The sequence below is a fragment of the Mauremys mutica genome, chromosome 6 (genome assembly GCF_020497125.1).
Source record: "Mauremys mutica isolate MM-2020 ecotype Southern chromosome 6, ASM2049712v1, whole genome shotgun sequence".
Classification (NCBI taxonomy): Eukaryota; Metazoa; Chordata; order Testudines; family Geoemydidae; genus Mauremys; species Mauremys mutica.
This window is the reverse complement of record NC_059077.1, coordinates 42,315,529-42,337,493: the sequence shown is the minus strand read 5'-3', so window position 1 is coordinate 42,337,493 and position 21,965 is coordinate 42,315,529. Positions and strand designations below refer to the sequence as shown.

General features: G+C 44.9%; 1 protein-coding gene across 3 annotated transcripts in view; it reads left to right on the top strand.

Moving 5' to 3' along the window:
• Positions 1-21,965, top strand: part of JMY (junction mediating and regulatory protein, p53 cofactor) — a 132,665-nt gene that overhangs the window by 68,528 nt on the left and 42,172 nt on the right. For all 3 annotated transcript variants that reach the window (XM_045020755.1, XM_045020756.1, XR_006580346.1), the window contains 2 exons: positions 2,861-3,026; positions 10,632-10,819. In XM_045020755.1, the coding sequence (XP_044876690.1) occupies positions 2,861-3,026; positions 10,632-10,819 (354 nt within the window). The remainder of the gene's footprint in view (positions 1-2,860; positions 3,027-10,631; positions 10,820-21,965) is intronic.

Genomic DNA, 21,965 nt, shown 5'->3' with positions numbered 1-21,965 from the left:
TTAAATGAAGCTTCTTAAACATTTTAAAACCTTATTTACTTTGCATACAACAATAGTTTAGTTATATATTACAGACTCATAGAAAGAGACCTTCTAAAAACGTTAAAATGTATTACTGGCACGCGAAACCTTAAATTAGAGTGAATAAATGAAGACTCAGCACACCACTTCTGAAAGGTTGCCGACCCCTGGTTTAGATCTAAGTTAGCCCTCTGGTGGAAAAAGTAGCAGAAGTCACAGTAGAAATGTCCCCCCCCCCCCCCCAAACATGGCAGATCCTACTGGGAGTATTTTGGTCAATGTAATTTCTGAACATCTGAAAGATCTGGAAGAAAAATTCAGGTCATATTTTTCTTCAGCCTATACAAAAGATTTTGACTGGATCCTTGGAGTTCCTTTGCAGTGGGAAGTGCTAAGAATCTTACAAAAATGGCTCGAGCAACTTGCCAAATTAAGGATGGACTGTGCTTTAAAGTATGGTGACATGTCTTTGGACCCATTCTGGTTGATGGTGGCAGATCAATACCCAGTAATGTCACACTGTACTATCTCCATTCTGTTCCTGTTTTCAACAACGTACCAGTGTAAGTTTTTTAAGCCCGCCTTGCATCAAAAACAAAGAGAGCGTCTGAGATTGGTGGAGCAAGAGCTCCAAGTTGCATTGTTCACATTTCCTGCCAGGATTCAATGACTCTGTGCATCAAGGCAAGCTCAAATTTCTCATTAAAAGTAAGTTTTCTTTTAATAATTTTAGCATGCCCCACACACATTTTATTAAAGTGTACCTTAGACTAGAAAAGGTTGGGAAACACTGCTGTAGTGTGATCTGGTGGTCTATAGCAAACACCAACTACTACCCCATCTTCTGCTTTATCTGTTAGAATATGGATCCTTAAGTGTTTATGATCATTTTCTTCTAAGTTGCCAATGACTTGGAAACAGGAATGCCTTTTTGGACAGCGTGCCAGTCCATGTTTGCCCACTCCATGCTTCAATCTTGTGTGGAAACATGCTTTTCTAGATTAATTCAGAAAACTCTTTTTAAAGATCATTTCAAATCAATAAAAACTAGGAAGCCAATTTATGGTTGACTATTCATTACAGTGAAGTTTTAATCCTTGAGGACATGACCATAACTTAAATCTACTGGCAAGTAAAATTTTGTTCTTTTTAATTAAAAAAAAAAACAAAAAACTTTTACTTTTGTTTTACATTTTCTCATTAGATGGCCCCACTTCCTGGTTGAGGATTTATAATATAGAAGCTGGATCCTCTTTCCTCAGGAAAAGAGGATGGGCAGACTAGAAAAATGTGTCCAACTGAAGCCAAAATGTCTTTCTCTCCTGCCTCAGCTAGGAGGGGATCCAGACTCCATAGAAGCTGGCAGGCAGGGCCGGCGCTTCCATTTAGGCGACCTAGGCAGTCACCTAGGGCGCCAGGATTTGGGGGGGGCGGCATTTTGCCAGGAGGGCGGCAGGCAGCTCCGGTGGACCTCACGCAGGCGTGCCTGCGGAGGGTCCACTGGTCCCACGGCTCCGGTGGAGCATCCGCAGGCACGCCTGCGGCAGGTCCACCGGAGCCCTGGGACCAGCGGACCCTCCGCAGGAACGCCTGCGGCAGGTCCACCGGACCTGCAGGACCGGGTAGAGCCGGCCCTGCGCCTAGGGCGCCAAAAAGCCTGGCGCCGCTCCTGCTGACAGGGACTCATTTATTAGGAACTTAGGTTTGGCTTTGGCAGTGACTGGTAGGTGGGAAGGAGAACCAGAGAAATCCAAAGCTAGATTCTTCTATAAAATGCAGCAATGGATGAGAGATTCCTTTCAATATCAGCTGACTGTGCAGTTCTGCACTCCAATCCCCACTCTCCAGCCAAACAGGATCTGGCTGCTATGCATACTTGCCTACTGTGGGAAATGGAAAAGCTTGGAATTTTCATTTTGGCTGTTTCCTGAAACCTTGTCTTACGTGTTCCTTTCTGACATATGACCAGAAAAATTGACATAATTGTTTTAAACCTGGAAAATTCTTTATTCTCTTATTTTACTCCCAAAGCAATGAGGCTCAAGAACTATCAACTTTTCTCTCTGACTAAAAAGGATCTAATGTTCTCTTCTGTTCATTGCTGCAGCACTGGATATCCTGAGATTTTGAAGGGAGGCCTGAGAAATGGCACAAAAGCCTGTGTGTTAGGCAGGTATGCTGCTTTATGTCTGCATCTAGGAAGGTTAGCCACATAGTGTGTGAGAATGGAAAACATAGAGTAAAGTATTTATATTTTATTTGCTGGAAGATTCCTCGGTTGTTGTCCCAGTGAGAAAGAGAGATACATCTAGTCATTTTTTTTAGTTCATCGTGACCTAGGTTGTCAATCTTAACTTCAGTTTTCTAGGTTTTGTTGGTATAACAGTCTCTAACAATTTTAAAACATTTATGCATCTAAGCTAACAGTACCAAATGGTTACATTAGACCCCTATTGCTCTATCTACAAAAACAAAGAAACAAACAAAAAACATGAAATACATACAGAAACAGAAGAAACAGGAAGTTGGGGGTGTACCTCACTCTCTTCATCCTGAAAGAATGGGCAGTCATAAACTGTAACCTGGTGTTACAGACCTCCTAGTGCTATACTGAAAATACGTTGACTATTACATCTGAAGTGAGAGTAGTCAAAACTTCTACAGCATTGACAGTATTGAGTTTATCCATATTTACAATAACCTGAACTGTCTCTATTAAAACCACTTTTTGCATGTTTCAATTTTTTTAACATAAAAATGAATATCTAGGTCTTGGTTTTACTAGGATCCTGTAGACATGTATTATTCACTTTTCTTTTTTTTTCTTCCCTCCATTCAGATGCAGAGTTTGCAAGGTGGTACAGAAGCCATAGCCCATTTGGACCAGTTGGAAGCTGATTATTATGATCTACAGCTTCAGTTGTATGAAGTGCAGTTTGAGATTTTGAAGTATGAAGAGCTGCTGCTGACAGCACAACTTGAAAGCATCAAAAGACTAGTGTCAGGTGCAGTACACATTTTATGTGCATAATCTTTGTTATCTAAGACAGTACTACTACTAGAACTGTAAAACTTAGAATCAGCAATTTTAGCATTCTCTAAATAAGTAAAGATTTAGGACTTTGAACGTAAGTACAATTAAAATAAGTTAAAATCTGCATCCGTGAGAAGGAGGTAAATTTTTAAATCTTTATCATAGAATCATAGAATATCAGGGTTGGAAGGGACCTCAGGAGGTCATCTAGTCAACCCCCTGCTCAAAGCAGGACCAATTCCCAAATTATGTATTGCTTTGTCTCCTTACCTTCAGTTGGAATCACATACCTAACGTCTTATGCAATATTTGGAAAAATTAGGGATAGAAAGGAAGGAATTATTTTCTAAATAGTCTTGTGTACTGCAGGTTTGGCTAACTTACAGGAGTTGTTGCTCTCAAAATTTCTGAAATAAATGTTTAAATGTAGCAAGTATCAGAGGGGTAGCTGTGTTAGTCTGGATCTGTAAAAGTAGCAAAGAGTCCTGTGGCACCTTTTAGACATCCGACGAAGTGGGTATTCACCCACGAAAGCTCATGCTTCAATACGTCTGTTAGTCTATAAGGTGCCACAGGACTCTTTGCTGCTTTTAAGTGTAGCAAGTGGCTGTCAAGGAGGCGTCATGCAAATCAGAATCCTCTAGCTGAGCTTTTGATACATTTATGTTGCCCGTGTAACAGAGTTTAGATCAGGGACACGCAAGCTGTGGCCCCTAGACCTGATCTAGCTCACAAATAATTTAAAACCAACTCATAGACATGGTTCAGGGAAATTTAGTGTGTTTGTGTCCAGCCTGGTTTCCTGGGTTTTCTTATGCTTATACTTTTACTCAAATGTTAGCTGTCTATGCTGGCTCAGTGCTAAAGGACTTGTGGACGAAGTGTTCATCAGAAAAGTCACTCTAGAGCAGAAATTTTCAAATGTGCTCATATTGTGAGTTACATCTTGGGAGACAGCACCTCATGGCACCTTTTCCCCCATTTACAGTAGTGTGGACTGTCTCTTCTCACATGTGTGATCTATAGCATCCTCATGGCAATTACTGTAATTGAGCCCATAGAGAAAGAGAGCATAATACATTTTTAGCTGTCTTTTAATAAAATTTAGCAGTCAGCCTAGCCAGCTCTCTGCAGGCCATAAGTGCTCAATAGATAGCTCTTTGTTCACAGACTGCTTTAGGATATGATTCTAGTTTTGATCCTGATGTCACTGCACAGTTTACTTTCATGCAGCCAGAAGGGAACCTATCTAGTAAGAGAGACAAAGGAGGAAGAAGTAGTTAAATCAATTTTCTTTAAATTAATATTAGCAAAACTATAATGTTATGTTGACTTTTACTTCTGGAAGGTTCACTGAGTAATTTGAAGGACCTCTGAGTTGAGGTACATTGTCACCAGTACTTAAATTCAGTTTGGGTATTGAGATTATTCCACTATTACCAACTTTTCTACCAAAAGAACAGTGGACCTGCTGTAAAAGTAGTATGCATCACTGTTTTGGTCATGGTACACTTAAGCAAACTTTCAGATGATTACTGAATCAGAAAAATTCTTCAGAGCTCACTGCTTAAGTTTTAAAAATATTCTTATTTCACAATATTACACTTTTATATTAAGCCTTTATCCAAAAAAGCTTAAAGGGTTTGACAGACTTTATTGAATGCAACAGTCTATGTTAGGAGTTAGCATTTTAAAATAATGTACAGCAATACTACATACAAGTTAGGACCGAATACTGAAAGAATACTGGTCCAGTTGAAATTTATGGGGGAGTTTTAGTTAGGCAGAATGAAACTACCTATTTGGAATTAATCCAGCAGAACTAGTGCAGTTACTTTTGTAAAAAATACCATAGGATCCTGCATCTCCTCTGAAACATGGCATCTCTCAAAGTACAGTGGCCTCTAACACACACGAATTACTACTGACTCAGAGACAAAAGTGCTGTTTATTGGATCATCAATCCTACTTCCTTTAAAGTACAGTTATGGTCAGAAAAGTAGCTTTTTTTTTTTTATGAAACAGATCTGTACTATGTACATTTTAGTAACCATTGTAAACTGGAACTACTTTTTACTCCTGGTAGCTACATTCACTCTGTAGTGCCATGAGAAGGCATCAGCAGAATTGACTAAATTCTGGCTGAGAATCTTCTTTTGATAATGCTAAAGCCAGAAAAAACACAACTTTACTTCAAAATCGTAGCTTGAATGTCCAGGTTGGTAGTTAGGGAGGGAAAAAACATTGTTTTACTTGTAAATGGAACACAGTTGCTCTGGTAGCTATTGAGACAGTAAATGGAACACAGTTGCTCTGGTAGCTATTGAGACAGTAAACAGGGAATCCCATGATGATGGCCTCTAGAGTTACCAACAGAAGATCTGTACTTGAATTCACATTCTGTAAATTAAGGCTTTTAAAGGGGCAACATACCCAAACAGGCCAGCTTCCTCTCTGCTGAGGGATTTGTGGTGGATGGAATGTCATCAACAGATAATGTGAGAGTTGGCTGCTAGTTTAGTATTTTAATTTATCTGGCAAGTCCGAATGTTGTGGGACTAAACAGAAAAGGAATTATTTTAATTTGCATATTTTTCATGTTCCAGGTTATAAGAGAGGTTCAGTACTTACCAACCTCACAGACATGTTTTAAAGGCCAAAAAGAATAGTTTGTGTTTTTCTAATGAAAGACACAATAGAATTGAAAGGGGACCTGCAAATGTACAAATATTTTAAAGAAAACTCTTGCATGTCCCAGTTTTAGCATTGAAGTGCTTGTTAAAGATATAATTGAGCAGAGTGGATTTGATTTAAATCATGATTTAAATCACTAGTCAGGAAGACTCGATTTAATCATGGATTTCTACATAAAAGTGCATTCTTGTTGGTTGTTATAACCTTGATACACATTCTTCACAACTCAGAGATAGATGTAGGTTTCATTTTTAGAAAGGACACACTATACATTTTTAAGTGATTTATTTTGAAACTTTTCAGATTAGTTTTACAGCTATATCAGAAAATGAATGATTGGGTATTTTATTTACCAAAGGTAATTGAAGCAGATATTTCTGAAGTCATTGGGAAGTGAACTATCGCCAAATCAACAGATTAATCATTAATATTTGGAGGATTTTCTTGCCGTGCTGTATTAGGAGGAGAACATCACCAGACAGACATTTAAATTGTTTTATTTAACTAAAACAACAACGTTCTGTGTTCTGGATTTTTTTCTTCAACAGCAAACATTTAATAAATATTTTAACAAAACAAGCAAATGAATTTTTGAATGTAGTTAAACATTCAAGTTTTTTAAAATAAGGTTTGTTTTTGTTAACATTGTTTTTAACTAAAATAGTTAAATGAAATATTAAAAAAAAAAATGAAATTGACTATGTCAGCCAGGTCAACGTGAGAAACTTAAAATATTGGCTTCTGCAGGTAACTCAGTCGTCTTCACCTTCATTTTCCTGTTTGTTCATAATCTAGAAAAAAATAACAAGCTTTCCTACTTTTTCAGGTCCCAAATGATTTCTCACTTTGGAATGAATTAGTCCAAAGGAAGAAAATATTCTTTCTACACTGGCAGAAGAAATTACTGCTGTTAAAAGTGAGATTATCACTTCAACAGTCTTTGAATCCAAGTGCTTCAGTGACTTCCACCAGTTCACTGGTGTGACTTTCTTTAAAACATTATCAGCAAACATATATTTTTTGAATGGTTCACCCTTAGCTCTGAAGTTTATTATAGTTGGCATTATGGAGGGATGATTGCTGGATGTCCATGTCATAGCCAACTCTTCTTCAGTAGTTAAGGTTTGACCCTGGTACTGAGAATTCAGTATTGAGAATATTTGCAAGAAAATGAGCTGGAGATAGTGCTTGTCCCATTTGTTTTGTTAATGCTTGTAATTTAACTCTATCATTGCATATTTCTCTCTTTAAGATCTCACTCAGTTCCTTCCAAATTTCAACGGCATCAGCAATAAAACAGCTATTTCCCTGCATTTTGTTCAAGGCTACAGAAATAGGCTTCAGGGTACTCAGCATGTGTTCAACATTTCTCTTAAGCCCAATGTTGAGAACTTTGGCTGTGACAGTGCCATCTATTTTTTCACGATTTTGTTCACAAACTGTCATCAGATTAGGCCAGTTCTTGATATAGTGCTCAAAACAGTCCACTACTGAGTTCCATCGCACATCTTGTGGGAGAGTTAGCTTGGTTCTTCCCACTTTTTTCAGAGCAGCTACTGCAAAGTGGTTGTTACAGAAGTATTTTGCAATTTCAACAATATTAGCCTTTATTTCTTGAACACTGAAGTCTTTGGCTAGGAGGTCATCAAATAAGCACTGCAATCATATGTTATTAGCTTGGGACTCTCTTCTAAATAATTTCTTCTCATCTTGGACACATTTGCAGCATTGTCTGTGACCAAACTGTATACTAGACATTTGATTTTTTTAATAGCTTTTACTGCTACTTCTTGTAAGTATTCTACTGCATTTCCTGATGTATCAATTGTTTCTGTAAAGGAGACATTCCTTTCTTCTGTTGTCACACAAGCACATACAGCAGGATCACTGTGGACATTGCTCCACCCATCAAGACTCAGGTTAGCAATTTTACCCTCTAGACCTTTTGCACACTGCTCAGTTTCTCTTTCATACACTTTATCCAGCAATTTGCCTGCAACATCTGCTCTGTTATGATTCTGTGAAACTCCTCGAACCCATAAGATTGGGTCTCTAATCCATGAACTATTAGAACTCATTTACAAAACTTTTCTTAAACATTACACGAATAGACTGTTTGCTGCTTTTACATGAATATATTGTCTCATACCATAGATTTCGAATTTATAATCCCTATTCCATGATGAGATATCTTTGAGCTATAAAGTATCTTAATTAAAACTATCTTTAGATAGGTTTTTTTCCCCCTCAAAAAGCATTTTACCAAAAACAAACCAACCAACCATTTATTTATTTATTTATTTTTTAAATCATTGATTTTTATCCAGCCAGTAATTGAGTCTGTCAGTTCATTTGTAAAATCCTGTTTTACAACTCTGCCTCATTTTAGAATGAAAACTGCACACAGATTCTCTCTTTGATAGCTGCTTAAGAAAATACAGTTTTAGATGATTCAAACATGAAATTTTGCAGGCTGATTTTTCATAAGGTGGTCCAGTGACATGTATAGCTGACTTTTTTTTTTTTGTTGAATTTTTTTTTTCTAAATGAGTGCTAGGTTCAATGACTAGTGTGTATATGTATACACACACACACACACGAGATATCTGAAGAAGAGTCACACAACAGACACCCTAGGAAGTGGCTATATAGCTTGAACTTTACAGTGGAGATCACATGGGGTGACTATGCAGCATAAACTCTCCCCTCACGTTAGTTAAGTTCAAACACTATCAGGGGTGTAGTGCTGGGGTGACATGGGGTTATGTTTCCTTCCCAAATCCATGCTTACATTTATTCTTTCTTAGACTGGTGTGTGAGCCAATAAGGTACAGGAGGTACATAATTGATGCAGCTTTTTATGTTTTAGCTAAACTGTAGAGCAGGGGTTGGCAACCTTTCAGAAGTGGTGTACTGAGTCTTCATTTATTCACTCTAATTTAAGGTTTCAAGTGCCGGTAATACATTTTAACATTTTTAGAAGGTCTCTCTCTATAAGTCTATAAACTATTGTTGTATGTAAAGTAAATAAGTTTTTTAAAATGTTTAAGAAGCTTCATCTAAAATTAAATTAAAATGCAGATCTTATCAGTTTAGTGCAGTGGTTCTTAACCTGGGGTGCATGCACCCCCTGCGGCAGGGCCAGGGCAAGGATATTTTGTGCCCTAGGCGAAACTTCCACCTTGCTCCCTCCCCCCCCCGCACATCGGTTCATTGAGGGGTAAATCCCAACGAACCTTTATAGACCCCAGGGGCTGCTCCCCAGACCAGGTTCCCCCTCCCCGCCCCCTGATCTCCCCTGGAGGGTGCACAGCTCCCCCCTCCCCCCCGCGAGCCCTCCCCACCCCACCCCAGTGGTCCCCACCCCAAGTCCACTCACTGGCTTTGCCGGGCTTGGGCTGCTCCAGCAGCTCGGCAGGGAGGAGCCGCCTTCCGGAGGCACCGGAGAGCCAGTATCCCGCTTGCAGCAGCAGCAAGCCCCAGCCATGGAGGAGCCGGCACGGTGCAGCCACGCCCCCCTACCCCTTCTGCCCAGGCTGCAGCCCAGTGCCCCCCGGGGGCTCCTGCAGGCTGTAGTGGATGTATGCGGGCGCCAGCCCCCATGTGTCATCCGTCCCCCCGGCTCCCCTTTCGCCTAGGGTTACCGTATTTCAACAATCAAAAAAGAGGGGAGAGCCCTGCTTTAGCCCCGCCCCCATCCACTCCCTCCCACTTCCCACTCCGACTGCCCCCATCAGAACCCGCCCCCGCTCCTTGTCCCCTGACTGCCCCCTCCTGGGACCCCTTCCCCTAACTGCCCCCCAGAACCCCACCCCCTACCTAAGCCTCCCTGCTCCTTGTCCCCTGACTGCCCCTTCCTGAGACCCCCCCACCCTAACTGCCCCCCTAGAACCCTACCCCCTACCTGTCCCCTGATTGCCCTGACCCTTATCTACATCTCCACCCCCAGACAGACCCCCGGGTCTCCCACACCCCATCCAACCACTCCCTGCCCCCTGACAGGACCCTCAGAACTTCTGACCCATCCAACCCTCCCCCTGCTCCCTGACTGCCCCAAGGGACTCCCCTTACCATGCCCATGCCGGTCAGACGCTGGCTCCACGTGGAGTTTTGCCTCCACATGGAGTGCTGAGGCAGCAGGAAGTGGGGGAGCTGTGGGAGGGGCAGCGGTGCCAGCGGCTCACACTTCCGGGAGCCGCAGAGCCCAAGCGCGGTGAGGAGAGAGCTGGGGGGTGTGACTGCCCGGGCTGCGGCCCGGTCCCCCCCGGGGGGCTCCTGCAGCAGATGCATGCGGGCGGCAGTTCTCGTGCTCCCCCTGGCTCCTCCCTCGCCGTGCTCCCCCTGGCTCCTCCCTCGCCATGCTCGGGCTCTGCGGCTCCCGGGAGTGTGAGCCGCCACTGCCGCCCCTCCCGGAGCAGGCTCAGGGCCCCGTGCCCTGGTAGCTCACACTCCCAGGAGCCGCAGAACCCGAGCACAGTGAGAGGGAAGCTGGGGGGGCGTGCCTGCCACTGGTCAGGTCCCGGTCACCAGCCCCGCTCAGCTTCCTGCCGGGCTGGGATTCCGTTTACTCAGCTGGCAGCAGGCTGAGCGGGGCCGGTGGCCGGGACCCCAGCTGGCAGCCATGTGCCAGGCAAAATCGGCTCGTGTGCCACCATTGGCACGCATGCCGTAGGTTGCTGACCCCTGCTGTAGAGCCTTAGAAGGTTGTGCCCCTTTAACACGTTGGCTCTCAACTGTTGTTTTTGTCAAGACCAGCTCTTCCTGCGCATTGTCTAATGCAGGGTTCAATGTTAAACAAAAAAACAGAATCCACCAACTTAGTGTTTTATCTCAGTCACATACACTGATTTGACTTCTTTTATTGCTGACATTTTATAAACAGAGAAGAGAGATGAAGTGGTATATTACGATACTTATGAAAGTATGGAAGCCATGCTTGAAAAAGAAGATGTGGCAACATCTATACACTTACAAAGAGAGGAGCTGCAGAAGTTGCAACAGAAAATCCGCCAGCTGGAAGCAAGGCGTGGACGCATTTCAGCCAAGAAAGCTTACCTCAGAAATAAAAAGGTAATATTAAATTGTACAATTCTTCTCTAACAGAGACGTCCCCTTTTTAGTAAAACCACAGAGGCATCCAAACTTGGATGGGAGTCCACACAGGGAGACTCAACACCCAGTAAACTGCATCTCTTCAGGAACAGTAGCTGCGCATAAGTGTTCTGGGTTAAGGGATATAAGATACCAAGTTTTTGATGCTCCTTAAAATTATGGAGCTATCCGGTTTAGTTCCATAGTGAAGGCTAAGGAGTTTTGCAACAGTTCAACCTCGTTCTGTACCCCACAATTACAACACTTTGAGCACATAATTCATTTTAGATAATTTATAAATCAATGTGTTAAAAATGGGTCCTTTAATACTTTTTTTGGTCTCTAGTAATCTTAATAATGGAAAAACAGACTCTTCAGACTTCCAATATAATCAAAATGTCCTGAAACCTTGTTTTTGAAGACGTTTTTGTTAGCGTTAAAGATACTTATTCATTAGTTTGTTTATTTTGGTGGCTGCTTCTGTTCACAACTGAAAGTTTCTCCTTTAGTAGAGGCTAATGTTCTTCTACAGAGAATTCCACCAAGAATTGTCCTCTTTCAAAATAGCTGTTATTCCCAATTCAGTGGAACATAGTCTCCCCACAGTTAAGATGCCCTTCTCAAAATGGCTTCCATCTCTGATTGTTCCCAGTGGGGTGGAGACCACAGGCTGCCCTTAGCAAAGATGGTCACTGTCTTCATTCATCTGCTGCTCAGTCATCCTCTCTGCTTTGTAACAGCATAGGGGCCACCATCTTTCCTTTGGGCAGCTTGGTTTCAGTCCTGTTAGAAGTGTGAAAATTCACAATTTAGAGCACTGAAATAAGTTGAACTCTGCCGTGTAGTGACCCCATGCAATGTTACGATTAGGGCATTTCAGGGTTTGGGTTCCCAGATTAGATTAAATAGATTTATAAAGAAAAATTAGGTTTTCTCCTCAATTAAAAAAAAAAGTCAAAAGACTTGAGTAGAGAAGCAACAGTTTTTCATGGAACTTTAATTTGTAATCAGTATGTGAAGAGATTTAAGTTACGGTATGGATTATCTCTTTAATATTAATCTGTCTTGAAAGATTAACGGTTGTGATTTGTATGCAGAATTGTTGCAAATATGGATTACATTTTCAAGTCATATGTTAAATTTTGATAAACGCACATTCATTCATTTCTCTGAATGACTTGTTTGTAGTTCCTTTTAAAGCAATTATATGAACATGCATTATTGATGAGTGAATATATTATTGAAAGTAAAACATCACAGTACTAGAGATAGTCCTGAGTTTTTTCATCCATTGCTGTGTACTAAATTTGAAAACCAGCTGAAGAGTTAATACAGTCACCAAGCAATTATCTTTATACCAGCTAACTTTATACTTTTTTTGGTACTGTCTGGTTTTCAGTCACCACTGTCTTACCTGGAGCGGCTCCTGGGTAGCAGCGGCATGCACCGGGGCCAGGGCAGGCTCTCTGACTGCCTGCCCTGGCCCTGCTCCTCTCCTGGAAGTGCCCAGCACCATGTCCCTGCAGCCCATGGGGGAGGGGGAACAGAGGGCTCCGTGCTCTTCACTCGCCTGTGGGTACCTCCCCTGAAGCTCCCATTGGCCACAGTTCTCCACTCCCATTGGCAGGGAATTGCGGGGGATGGTGCCTACAGACAAGGGCAGCACACGCAGGCCTCTGCCCCCTCTCCTCCAGGGGCCGAGGTTGCTTCTGGGAGCAGTGTGGGGCCTGCGGCACCACAGAGGTTGCAATTCCGTGGGCCGGATCCAAAGCCCCGACGGGCCGGATCCAGCCCTCAGGCCATAGTTTGCCCACCTCTGCCTTAGAGCCTATGCAGTCAAACTACAGAAAACAAGTTGTATGTTAGATGGCATATGCCACAAGGTTCTGCTTGATATTAGATTAGAGTAATCTAATATCTCTTGCTGCAGTATAGATTTTTAGGTTCTCTGTAGCCTGCTGCCTCTTTCGGGCTAAAATCCTGAATAGGAGAAGACTAGGATTGCATCTCCCTCACTAGCTCCTGCTTGTGTTTCTTTTTGCAGGAGATATAACTAATCTAATCGTCCAAGAAACTGAAAACCCTCTCTCAGAAAAGTTAAAATATAGTGATGTATTATAAATCCTTTTTATTCATAAAGTTCTGACGTCAAAAATACAGAAACATAAAATGAAGTGTAACGTACAATTGATGATACACATTGTACAGGACAGTCGGTAATAGTGTAAGATCTTTCTCAAAACTTGTACTTCATGTTCTTTTTCCTGTTGGAGGGATAGCTCAGTGGTTTGAGCATTGGCCTGCTAAACCCAGAGTTGTGAGTTCAGTCCTTGAGGGGGCCATTTAGGGATTTGGGGATTGGTCCTGCTTTGAGCAGGGGGTTGGACTAGATGATCTCCTGAGGTCCCTTCCAACCCTAATAATCTATGATTCTGTGAAAACATTGTCAAATCATAGCACCACTGTAACAAACCTTATAAAGTAAGAAACTATTACAATTTAAAATCAATAAGGAAACACTTTATCTTTCATTAATAGTGAAGCCCCTACACAGTACATGAAGCATGTGTTTTGAGACACTTTTAAGATGCCACTGAGGCAGAATTGCTTAGAGTAGGGTGAAAAAGTAACTACAACATATAGCTTGATAAAAGCTTCATATCTAAGTTGACTGTACACCATCTTATCTTTGTAAAACTTAAATTTGTTTCACAGATGGTCTTTTTTCATCTTAGTCAGTCATTTTTCCAGTGCTATTAGTTCTCCCTTCCCTCAGTCCAGGTGAGGTGGTTCTTCATGAACTAGTTCTTAATAGGTAATATAATGTAAAAGTAGTTGTTTATTTTCCATTGTTCTTAAACAGCCAGCTCTGGATTCTGTTTGCAAATGTTGTAGCTGTATTGTTACCCCACTTCTACCACCTGGTGTCTGCACAGTAGTATAGGATTAGTTATTCTTCTTCGAGTGATTGCTCATGAGTATTCCACAATAGGTGTGCGTGCTCGCCACGTGCACTGGTGCCGGAAGTTTCTCCCCTAGCGATCCCTGGAATGGTGCCACCATGGTGCGGTATAAGGGGCGCTGCATGCTCTCCCCACCCTCAGTTCCTTCTTTCCGCCAGTGAAGGTGCTTCGGAACTGCTTTGCTCCAGCTTTGCTGTAGCTTGTCTCCAAAACTGCTTGCTCGTTCAGTGTATGGTACCCGTAGTTAGTTAATTGTTTAGCTTAGCTTAGCTAGAGTGCCGGGGCATGCCCCGTGCCCCAGGTTTTAAGTTGTGCGACACTTGTAGGCGATCTATGCCGGTGAGTGATCTGCACACAGATTGTTTAAGCTTTTTGGGGGGAACCCATCTCAGTGATCGCTGCAAGATTTGCAAGTCATTTAAGCCTCGTACCAAGAGAGAAAGGGACATCAGGGTCTGGACTATTCTGATGGAGTCGGTGCTGACCCCGGCTCCATTCCACCGCTCTGAGTCGGCACCGGGCACCGTGGTGTCGGTACGCGATGACCCTGCGGCAGTATCGACTAGTTGGCACCGCTCCCCATCCACAGGACATGCCAAGAAGGCTAGGAAGAGGCCTTCTTCGGTGCGGCATCAGAGTAAACCCGGGACAGAGGCTAGACCCATGTTGGGCAGTCCTCGATCCCCACTGGCCTCTAGGCTTCTGACTCAAATCGAGCAGAGTAGCCTGGCCCATTCAGAGCTGGCTTCCCCGGATATCCTCCACATTGGAGGCCCTGCAGGCAGCCTGGGATGTTACATCCATGCCGGTACCAGGAGCACCGCTGATGTCAGCTTCGCACTCCAGAGGCAAGCCACTCCTGGGATCTCCGCAGTTGCCCCCAGCTCGGTACCAGTCTCGGTCGAGGGAACGTTCCCGACGCCGTTCACCACCCAGCATTCGTCCAGGGCAAAGTCCACGTGGATCTCCTTCGACACTCACCAGGCTGTCTGGTTGGGTTCTGTCTGACTGAGACTCTCGGCACTGCTCCGCCTCGAGGAGCGAACAGCGACGGGACCGAGGCAGACGACTCCAAAGGTCCTCATCTTGGAGGGGCTATCGCAGTCGGTCACAGCACGAACGTCAATGTCGTTCCTGTTTGTCATCCCGCTCCAGGACCCCGCCATGGCACCGCCTCTGCAGCCCCGGGCATCGATTGCTGGCATCTCGCCATCACAGGTCTGCCCACTGGAGCAGATCGCCGAGCAGCTGTTACCGACAGTACAGGTCCTCCATGTCGGGATCGTGGTCCTGTGGTCGGCATTGCTCCCGGCGCCGCTATTCCTCCTAGTCCAGGTATAGCGGCAGGTCGTATGTCAGCCCGGCCTCCCTTCGTAGTCGTCCATCGATGGGCCAGGCCAGCCAGGCCAAACAGCCGACTCCGCCAGTGCCACCAGGCAGGATAGTCTTGCCTCTTCACGAAGGGGTGGCAAAAATTTCAAATGCCCTGTGGCAAAACCCGGCCTCATTGGCCTCAGTCTCTAAGAGAGTGGAACACAAGTATTTTGAACCCACCAAGAGGCATGAATACTTATCCTTTGTCAGGTACAGTGTCTTAGGCTCCTGCTTCTATTTTCTCTCCATCTCTTTTTCTGCCTCTTTTAGCAGCATAAGCAGCAGCTGTTGCCTCTCATTCTACAGCTAAGTTTCCAAATATATAATGATTTTAATTTCTATCAGCTGCAGAGTGATCTCCCCTGCCTGCTGATTTTCCTTAATATTCTAGGACTCTCAGGGAAACCCTGTGACTCTGTAGCAATAAGAATTCTATCTGCCAACAGATGCAGAACTGCCTGATACACAAGTATAGTTTTTAAGTATAGTATTCACCCACGAAAGCTCATGCTCCCAAATGTCGGTTAGTCTATAAGGTGACACAAGACTCTTTGCTGCTTTTACAAGTATAGTTTTAAAATCTAAATAGCTGTAATGACTCTATGAGCCCAATTCAGCTCTAGTAAAAGCAAGTGTGGCTTCCATAGACTTCACTGGAAATTTCACCTGCTTATGAAAGGGTTGAATATGATTTAATGTGTTATAGGCTTATTTGAAGATAGATACACCCACCCTGCTCCTAACTCCCTGGTGGTCGAGTCAGTCAACCACAGGGAACGGCAGGGCCAACTAGCCCCTAATTTGAAAAATAAAGATTCAAGGTGGCTGGACTCATTTGGAAGAAAAATTTATTCATCCTTGAGCTTCCAGTTACGGGTGGCGAACCACCAGGCTCTCCTGGGCCGGTATGAGTTCAATCTGTGAGGCTCCCTGCCCAAGTTTGAGGACTCCCCCCAGTTTTGCTCCGGCAGGGAGGCTGGGACTGGGTGCTGTTTCCGATGACTTCCTCCTGTCCTGGTCAAGCCAGTTTCTCTATGCCTTTCCCATGTTTCCACTGGTCTTCAAGGTCCTGGAAAAGATAAAGACAGACAAGGCCCGGGTCCTTCTGATTGCCCCGGCCTGGCCCAGGCAGCATTGGTATGGAACCCTCACAGGCCTTGCAGTCACCCCACTGTTGCCTCTCCCAGGACCAGGGCTGCCTCCTCCACCCCAACCTAGCAGCAGTCCACCTCACAGCGTAGCTGCTCACTGGTTAGGTAGGGAGGAAAGGACGTGCGCGTCCTCCTAGAAAGCAGGCAGCCCTCCATATGCTGAGCCTACTTGGCAAAGTGGTCTTGGTTTTCCAGATGGGCGGATGAGTGGGACGTTTCCCCGGGGGCCGCCCCAATCCATCTTATTCTGGACTACTTCCTTCACCTTAGAGCTCAAGGCCTGGTGCCCTCGTCAGTCAAGGTGCACTTGGTGGCCATATCAGCTTTCCATCCGCCGGTGCAGGGCCACACGGTATTCTCCCATGCTATGACTGGCCGATTCTTTAAGGGGTTGGATCGTCTCTTCCCATAAGTTAGGCCCCCAGTCCCGCAGTGGGACCTAAACCTGGTGGTGTCCCGTCTCATGGGGCCCCTGTTTGAGCTGCTAGCCACGTGCTCCTGGTCACACCTTTTGTGGAAGGTGGCCTTCCTAGTTGCAATCACATCGGCTAGGTGGGTCTTGTAACTCAGGGCCCTGACCTCCGAGCCCCCATACAGGGTGTTTCATAAAGATAAGGTCCAGCTCCGCGCACACCCTTCTTTCCTCCCAAAGGTGGTCTCTGCCTATCACATGGTTCAGGACATTTTTCTGCTGGTCCTCTGCCCCAAGCGTCCAGTGAGGAGAGCTGCCTCAACATGCTGGATGTGCGACGGGCTCTGGCTTTTTCTTGGAGTGGACTGAGCCATTCAGAAAGTCCTCGCAACTGTTCATTGCCTTGGCTGAGTGCATGAAAGGTCGGCCGATCTCCACTCAGTGGCTCTCCAACTGGATCACCTCGTGCATCCATACCTGTTATGATCTGGCGGAAATCCCTCCGCCACTAATTGTGAAGGCTCACTCGACTAGGGCGCAGGCTTCATTGGCTGCCTTTTTGGCCCATGTCCCCATTCAGGACATTTGTAGGGCTGCCATGTGGTCTTCAGTTCACACGTTCACTTCGCATTATGCAATTGTCTCTCAGACCAGGGAGGACACCGGGTTCAGCAGGGCTGTTCTCTGTCCCGACAGTTTGTGAACTCCTTCCCATCTCCAACAGATATAGCTTGGAATCGCGTATTGTGGGTTACACATGAGCAATCACTCGAAGAAGAAAAGAGTTGCCTTTTCTGTAACTAGTGTTCTTCGAGATGTGTTGCTCATGTCTATTCCACATCCCACCCTTCTTCCCCTCTGTCGGAGTTGTCTGGCAAGAAGGAACTGAGGGTGGGGGAAGTGTGCAGCGCCCCTTATACCGCACAATGAAGGCGCCACTCCAGGCTTGCTAGGGTGCTCCCCTATGGATACTCCTAGGGGAAAAACTTCTGGCACCGGTGCACAGACATGTGGAACAGACATGAGCAACTGCCTTTTCTTCTATTAGTGTCTATATGGCTGCTCCACATCAGGTGCGCATTTGCCTCTCGAGCCCTTAATTGGAGATTTTCAGTTAGCAGTGTCTGTTTGGCCCATATATGCGCCCTGTGCCTCTTCGTGCAAATAAATCTGTTAGTCTCTAAGGTGCCACAAGTTACTCCTGTTCTTTTTGTGGATACAGACTAACACGGCTGCTACTCTGAAACTTGTCAAAAAGGCCATATTAGGCAGGCATGGGCAAACTGCCTTCTGTTCCCTCTAAACCATCTTGGCCTGAGACGGAGCCATAGTGTGTCTGCCTTGAGTGTGCTTTGGGTTTTTTTTCTAATATTAGTTTTTATAGTTAATTGTTAGTATATTTGTAATTGTTTTACTCCTCTTTCCCTTCAGGGAGATTTTTTTTTTTTCCTGGCAGGGCATGCCTGGTTCTCCAGGTTTCAAATGTTGCCTCTCTGCCAAGAGGCCATACATGTGAGCGATGGCCAATCTAAGTGTGTCCGTTGCTTGGGGGTGTCCCATGTCTCCCAGAACTGCAACTTCTGCCTGGCCCTCAAGTCCAGGGCAAGGAAAAACAAGAAGATTAAACTCAGACTGCTAATGATGGCCAGCTTCTGAGTCAGGTCAGGACACCCCCCTACCATTCCCCCCCACCCCCATACATGTTCCAGCACCCCTTCTATCTCAGCACAGGCTTCCCCTAAGAAAGGGAAGACTTCCAAAAAGAGGAGTGCAGACTTTCACCTTAAGGAGACAGCTCTGAAAAGGTCCAGGTCCCAGGGAGATCTACGGTCTCTGAAACCTCGACCTTTCAACTCGACCCCATGCCATTGAATTGAAGGGCTTCTCCTCTGGTACTGGTGGGGCCATAAAGTCCCAGAGCACAAAGGAGAGAGAGATCTCCAATAGGGCCTTGGTACCCTCTACCAGCAAGGAGGGCAAGCATAGACACTCGGGGCTGGTGATCTCGAGTTCACCCAGCTGTTGGTACCTGTGTGTTCAGCCAAACCATTGGTACCCATGCATGCAGCATTCTTGGCACCAAGCAAGCAGTGGTGCCACCCACCATTGGCTTTGGCTACTATGTTGATACCGATGCCCTACTTGATAGCACAGGAATTAAGATATACTGAGGACCTCTCAATAACAACCAGAGTCCCCACTACTCACGGGTACTGATCATCTCTTGGTACTGAGACCCTGATCTACAGACTACTGTCCTCCAGTACTGCAGGTTTCTCCATCACTTTTGGTGGGTGTTCTCTCTTTGGATCAGATGGAGGAGGAGAAGAGACTTTCAGTTGGTCTCCTCTATTTTTGTTCAGGCCTCTCCAACATATCCCTTCAGCAACCCATTCTCTGAAAGACGTAGGGAAGATTGGGGTCATTATCAAGGTGGCCCCTCATGCCACTCCCACTTCCATATGCCCTCTCACCCCCAGTGTCCATACTTGGATCTCTGGGCAGCCTATCAACAATTTTCCAGACCACAGGTAGTCTTCATAGGAAGGCCAGAATTGTACAGCTCTCTCCTCCCCAGCCACCCCTCCCATAGCAGATGTTTGAGGTTCAGGAAGATAGGGTGGATAAGGAGGTCTCCCCTCAAACACCTGGTTATGCCTCTGCCACCATCCATGGCTGATGATTTTCGACAATTTCAAGACCTCATAAAGAAGGTAGCTGACACTTTTCAAATTCCTCTTGAAGAGGTCAGTGATTCACAGCACAAACTGTTAGATATCTTGTAGTCCGTAACCCCTCCAGAGTGGCGTTACCCATCACTGAGGCGCTTGTAGATCTGGGTAAGACTGGTGGCAGACATTTGCCACTGTTCCACCCATGTGGAAATAGGTGGATAAGAAGTATTATGTTTCCCCTATGGTTTCTGACTTCTTGTTCTCCCACCCCCCACCCAACTCCCAGATGGTGGATGTGGTAAATAAGTGGAGTAGGGAGCGCTTCTCTAGGTCTACCCCATATAATAAGGACCAGAAAAGGCAGGATCTCTTTGGGTGAAAGGCCTCTTTGTCAGCAACCCTGCATTTCAGGATCACGAATTGTCAGGTGGTCATGGCCAAATATAATTTTACACATAACAGATTCACAGTTTTTATTGAATTTCTGCCACAAGAACATAGGGAGCAATTCCAGTCCATCATCTGAGGGCCACTTGGTGGTCAGAACTGCCTGTCAAGCATGTTGGGGTGCTGCAGACACTACTGCCAGGTCCATCTCCACAGCTGTGGTTATGAGCAGGGCTTCTGAGGGAAGTACAGACCGCTGTGGAGGATCTTGCCTTTGGTTGTAAACTGTTCTTGGAAACCATGGGTGACTCCTTATGCATGCTAAAGGGCTCTAGGACTGTTTTATTATCCCTGGGTATCCATACACCTACAAATAAGAAAAAGTTTAGTAGATAACAAACTGCCCAGAGATCACATCCCATTCAGTGTTCAAGGTTCCATAGATCCACCAAACCCCCCGCTAGAAAGAGACATAGATTTCAGAGAAAGAGGGCCGCATGACCGCTCTCCATGATGACCCAGCCATCTTGAAGCAACAGTTTTAATGGATTGGTTGATGGTTCAAATCCTCCTGCATCTCTGGATTTACAGCTGCGCCCATGACCCCACCTTCCCCATTTTGGAGATCACCTTGCCTATTTCCAACATGCTTGGAGGTGGATCCCTACAGACAAGTGGGTCATAGAGGTCATAACATCGAGTTATACCATCCATTTTACATCACTCTCTCCACTCCATCCCCCTTCCCTATCATTCAGGGACCCCTTTCTGAGTTTTTATTGAGACAAGAAGTGAACTCTCCTTCGATTAGGAGCAAGATAGCTGGTTCCTCCGCCTCACAAGGAACAATGTTCCCTCTAATTTTTCCCATCCATGTGCAGAATGAGTTTTGTTATGGGCACCAAATTATTGAGGTAATGTGCGGATGTGCGCCACCAGTAGAAACAAAAAACATCGATATAATATACATTTTAAAAAAGTTACCATGCAGATAATTACTTCAGCCAGGACGGTTTAGGCATTTTAGAACTCACTACTCAAAGAACTAAATTTAATCGTACGAGAGAAATAAAAATTATGAAATGCATAGACCAGTCAAAAAACTCAAACAGCAGCACATTGAAAGAATAAAATTACAGAGAATATATGTGTATTGCAGGAAGTTTCAAGAAATAATAATAATAATAATACACGTATGTGTTGGGAGGTGAATGTGAAAGACGGAGACGTATGCTGTGTGTGAGACAGAGACGCGTTGCCGCTTTAAGTATGTTGCCCTTTTAAGCAGATCAGCACTCAAAGCAGCCACAGCAGCAGCCACCAACTATCTCCCGCTGTCCCACTCCTGAGCCCTGTCACGTTCTCCCCGCTCTGTGGAGAGGGAATGTGGGGGGAGGGGGACACCCTAATATCAGCGCACCCTCTCCCCTCCCCCCCCCGCTCTGCATAGCAAGCAGGAGAGGCTCCTGGGAGCAGCGCCAAGTCAGAAGGCAGGAGCAGCATGGCATAGGGGGAGGGGCACCTGAAGTGCATTGCACTTGATAGCCTTCTGAGCAGCTTAAAGGGAACTTAGGATGGCAAGGAGTTTTACTTGAAGTATTTCCTTCTGCCAAAGGAGGACGGAGAGTGGAGACCAATCTTAGATCCAAGACTTCTCAAACAAGTTCAGAAAGTCTCAAAAGTTCAGGATGGTGACTCTGGCAGCTGTAATTCCCTCACTGGAGAAAGGGGATTGGTTTTTGGCTCTCGACCTACAAGATGCCTATTTCCATATAATGCTATACCCATCACACAGGAAATACCTACACTTCACTATAGGTCAGGATCATTTCTACTCCTGAGCGCTTCCCTTTGGTCTTTCCTCAGCCCCAGTAGTGGTGTCAAAAGTCCTGGCAGTAGCAGCTGTTTATATCTGACAAGAAGTGTCCTGTACTTCGATGACTGGCTATTCAAGAGCCGCTCCTATGAAGTGGTGCTGTCTTCCTCCCAGACGGTCCTTGCCTGTTCCAGGAGTTGGGTCTGCAGCTGAATGTAAAAAAAGTCCCCATTAACCCCTGTATGGAAGATACAGTTTGTGGGGACATATTTGGATTTGTTGATGGCCAGAGCTTATCATCTCTTAGATTCATAATCTTGTCATGAAACTATGGAATTGGTGTGTAG